The sequence below is a fragment of the Pyxicephalus adspersus genome, chromosome 6 (genome assembly GCF_032062135.1).
Source record: "Pyxicephalus adspersus chromosome 6, UCB_Pads_2.0, whole genome shotgun sequence".
In the NCBI taxonomy this organism is placed as follows: Eukaryota; Metazoa; Chordata; class Amphibia; order Anura; family Pyxicephalidae; genus Pyxicephalus; species Pyxicephalus adspersus.
In genome coordinates this window covers 107,232,648-107,235,823 of record NC_092863.1, presented here as the reverse complement: position 1 = coordinate 107,235,823, position 3,176 = coordinate 107,232,648, and the positions used below count along the sequence as shown (strand labels likewise).

The following is a 3,176-nucleotide window of genomic DNA, read 5'->3' as shown; positions in this document are numbered from 1 at the left end:
GAAGTCATTAAACTGTTCCTTGTAAATTCACAAAAAAGTACAATACAATACACAATCCCTTCCTTACATTAAAATATTATAATAACCTCAGGGGCCCATAGTAATTATAAATAAGAGGAACCATACCCTGAATCCACATTTACATATCTTATAAATGGGGTCCTCCAGGTAATATAAAGACAAATCTAATTGTCGCCCCGTTTCAGGGGTGTAAGTCTGCTTCCTCAGGAGTGATGGAGGTAAGTAATATAGTGTATGAGTGAATAAGGCACCCAAGCTGTGGCCCCTGCACGATACAAGAAACAGAAGAGCTCCTAGGCCAGAGAGAGAATCCACACCAAGGAGAAACCTCAACCCAATCAGCTTAGATAGGCGTACCATACAGAATGGCTGCGTACCAAATGTGATGGCTGGTACCGAGGTATATTGTATATCTGTTTTATCAGAATAAACATGTCAATGTGTAGAGAAAACTCCACATCTCACCAATCTGACAGCTCCTCAATGTGTAGGTTCTATATGTAGTGTATAGAGACGTGAGATTTACAGAGGTGAAATATAACTCTTCATATGTGGAAAATATCAGCGTCAGATCTGTATTGTATGATATCTGGAGGTAACAATTATACACTGATCTCAGCCAATCAAATCGTTATATGACCATTGCTGGCTAACTCTGACCAAACCTCCTTGTTACATTATAATATGAAAAATACTTGTAATTGTTAGTATGAGATTATATTTTGTACCCATAACTTTCTTCTTCCCAGGTCACGCCAACAAATGTGGGACGGGGTACACAAGATGATCACAAGGGCCCAGACTACACAAATACCCCCCTATACATCCACAACACACAAGATTGACTCTTAGGGTTTTCCTTCCTGAATAGCAAATGGGGCCGCAATCATGTGTGCCCCCCGTCCTATAAATACAAAGGTTCTCTGGGATCTGATTTTCCCAAAAACAGTAGGGGACAAAAAGTCTGTACCTCCACAGTGTTCATCTCCCACCAAGCAGCTTCTAACCATTTGAAACATTGAGTGCTACCTTTATGAATATACATCCCCCGATGCCATAGTAATCAGTTACAGAATGATGCGATGTGAAAATAAGTATCCTTACACAGTATAACAGAATGAAATATATGATCCAACATTTGCAGAGTATTTGGGATTGTCTACATCTATATTGCATGGAAAAGGGATTAAAGGCCCGGGATAAGGCTGTTAGCAATTGTGTTTCTGGATTTGGGATCCAGGCCCGGAGTGTTCTGGAAGGAATGGGTGGGCCAGGTTTTCCTGACTTTGTATCTGGGATGTGGCAGCCTGGAGCCGGGTGTAGCTCAGCCAGAAAGGATATGGGAAGTCTGTAATCTGGGAGAAGGAATCCCACAGACCAGAGCCAGGAGGATACAATTTGTGTTTTTGTCATGTTGTGAATGGCATTGATCCCCTGTGAGGGGGAAACTCTTGAAGATTTGATTTTGTGATTTTATAAATAAAAGTGATCAATGTGCCCTGAAATTTGAAATACCTATCTGAAAGTGATGTGTGTGAAGCTAATCTCCCCAAAATCTCTAGATTCCCAACTATTATCTTCTGTATACAGTCATAGTATACTAAACAAAACCATTCACTAGAATCTAACATTTCCTCCAAAAAAATCTCAAGAAAACCAAAAATAAAATGTAAAGTGATCACTCATCTATAGTACTATACTATAGCTTATCAGACCTTTTCCAGCAACTAATTACAATATATTATACAAATATCGTAGCAGCTTCAATAAATTGGGATTCCTAAAATGGTTATAAAGAAAAAGTTGGCAGGTGAGTAGAAATCTGATCTGCAAATATTTGTTGAGTTATGAAATTCTGCAGAAATTATGTAATTCCACATAAAATAAAGTGGGTTTATCACTGAGGCTCCTGTATATAAACCCAGCAACTGAGGAGGAAACTCAACCAACCTTCAGAGATTTCTCTTCCTGGCATTGAACATTCTCATACAACTGCAAGATGGCCAACTCAATCGAGCTGTTTGAGTTCCCTAATTTTAATGGAAAGACCAAGTGCATTACGGGGGATACTGATATATCTTTTACAGCCAAGTCCATTAAAGTCCATGGAGACCCATGGATTCTCTTCACTGTGAAAAATGGAAAAGAAGAATTGAAATGCTTGGAGAAAGGCAACTACAGCTCTGTTTCAGATTGTGTAATGCGCTCCATGCGAGTTGTGAATGGCGGTCTGAGTAGTCCCCAAATCACATTGTATGAGCGCAGCGACTATCAAGGCAGATCTCTGATGCTGAATCAGCCTGCAAAAGACTTAAGCAATCATAGCTTTAGTGACTCAGCTGCATCACACAGAGATGTCCAAGGTGCCTGGATCCTGTACAGTGGGCAGGGTTACACCGGTAATTATCTAGTCACTGTGGCTGGAGATGAAATTACAAATTATACCAAAAGTTTGAAGGATAATGTCAGCTCCCTGAAGCCTGTTGAAGCTTATAAACCTTGAGATGCGGTGGACTGTCCTCTCCACCATGAAATGCCAAGCCATGATCTGCTCTCCATCTCCTTCTATTCTGCTGATTTCTCATTTTATAAGTTCCCTGCCTGTTACAGAGAGACCAGATTCCCAGAACACCAAATCTGACCTGATGAAGATCCTCATAGACTGAAACGTTGTCCTCTACAAAGATAGGACTCAAACCGATTCCTCCTGACTGACATAAAACCATTGTGATGGAAGAAAAGATCTGACTGCTGAGATCTCCGAACCAAACCCCGGATAAAAGAAAAGATTCATTCCCTCCACTAAATGTTCCAGAAATTGCTGAGATTTATTTTACTTTTCTTTTATAACAAAAATCACATTTCAGTGATAGAAATTGTCTTTGATATCACAATGTAGCACAATAATATGTGATTATAATGTCACCTATATAGAACCCCGGGGATCTCTATGGGGGAGGGGGGCATTGTCTGCTGATGTCCAATGATCGAACAATCACAAAACATTTATATCCTTTGTATGAGGAGATTGTAGAGTTTATTGGGGGTTGAGTTGTGTAGACACCTTGTAATGGTTGTGTAATTCCATCATCTGATAATATGACATTGATATTAATTATCCGGAGGAAGCATTTGTTTCAGTAATAATCTTCATA

At 39.7% G+C, this 3,176-nt stretch overlaps 1 protein-coding gene across 1 annotated transcript; it reads left to right on the top strand.

Annotated features, from left to right (window-relative positions):
* The first annotated feature begins 2,020 nt into the window (after positions 1–2,020).
* Positions 2,021–2,524, top strand: LOC140332804 (epidermal differentiation-specific protein-like). Its single transcript, XM_072413997.1, has one exon. It carries the CDS (start codon positions 2,021–2,023, stop codon positions 2,522–2,524), a length of 504 nt encoding a protein of 167 aa, XP_072270098.1.
* The last annotated feature ends 652 nt before the right edge of the window (positions 2,525–3,176 follow it).

Bases quoted from the DNA above. Each gene is read 5' to 3' on its own strand.
- LOC140332804 (XM_072413997.1), top strand. From the start codon at position 2,021: ATGGCCAACTCAATCGAGCTGTTTGAGTTCCCTAATTTTAATGGAAAG.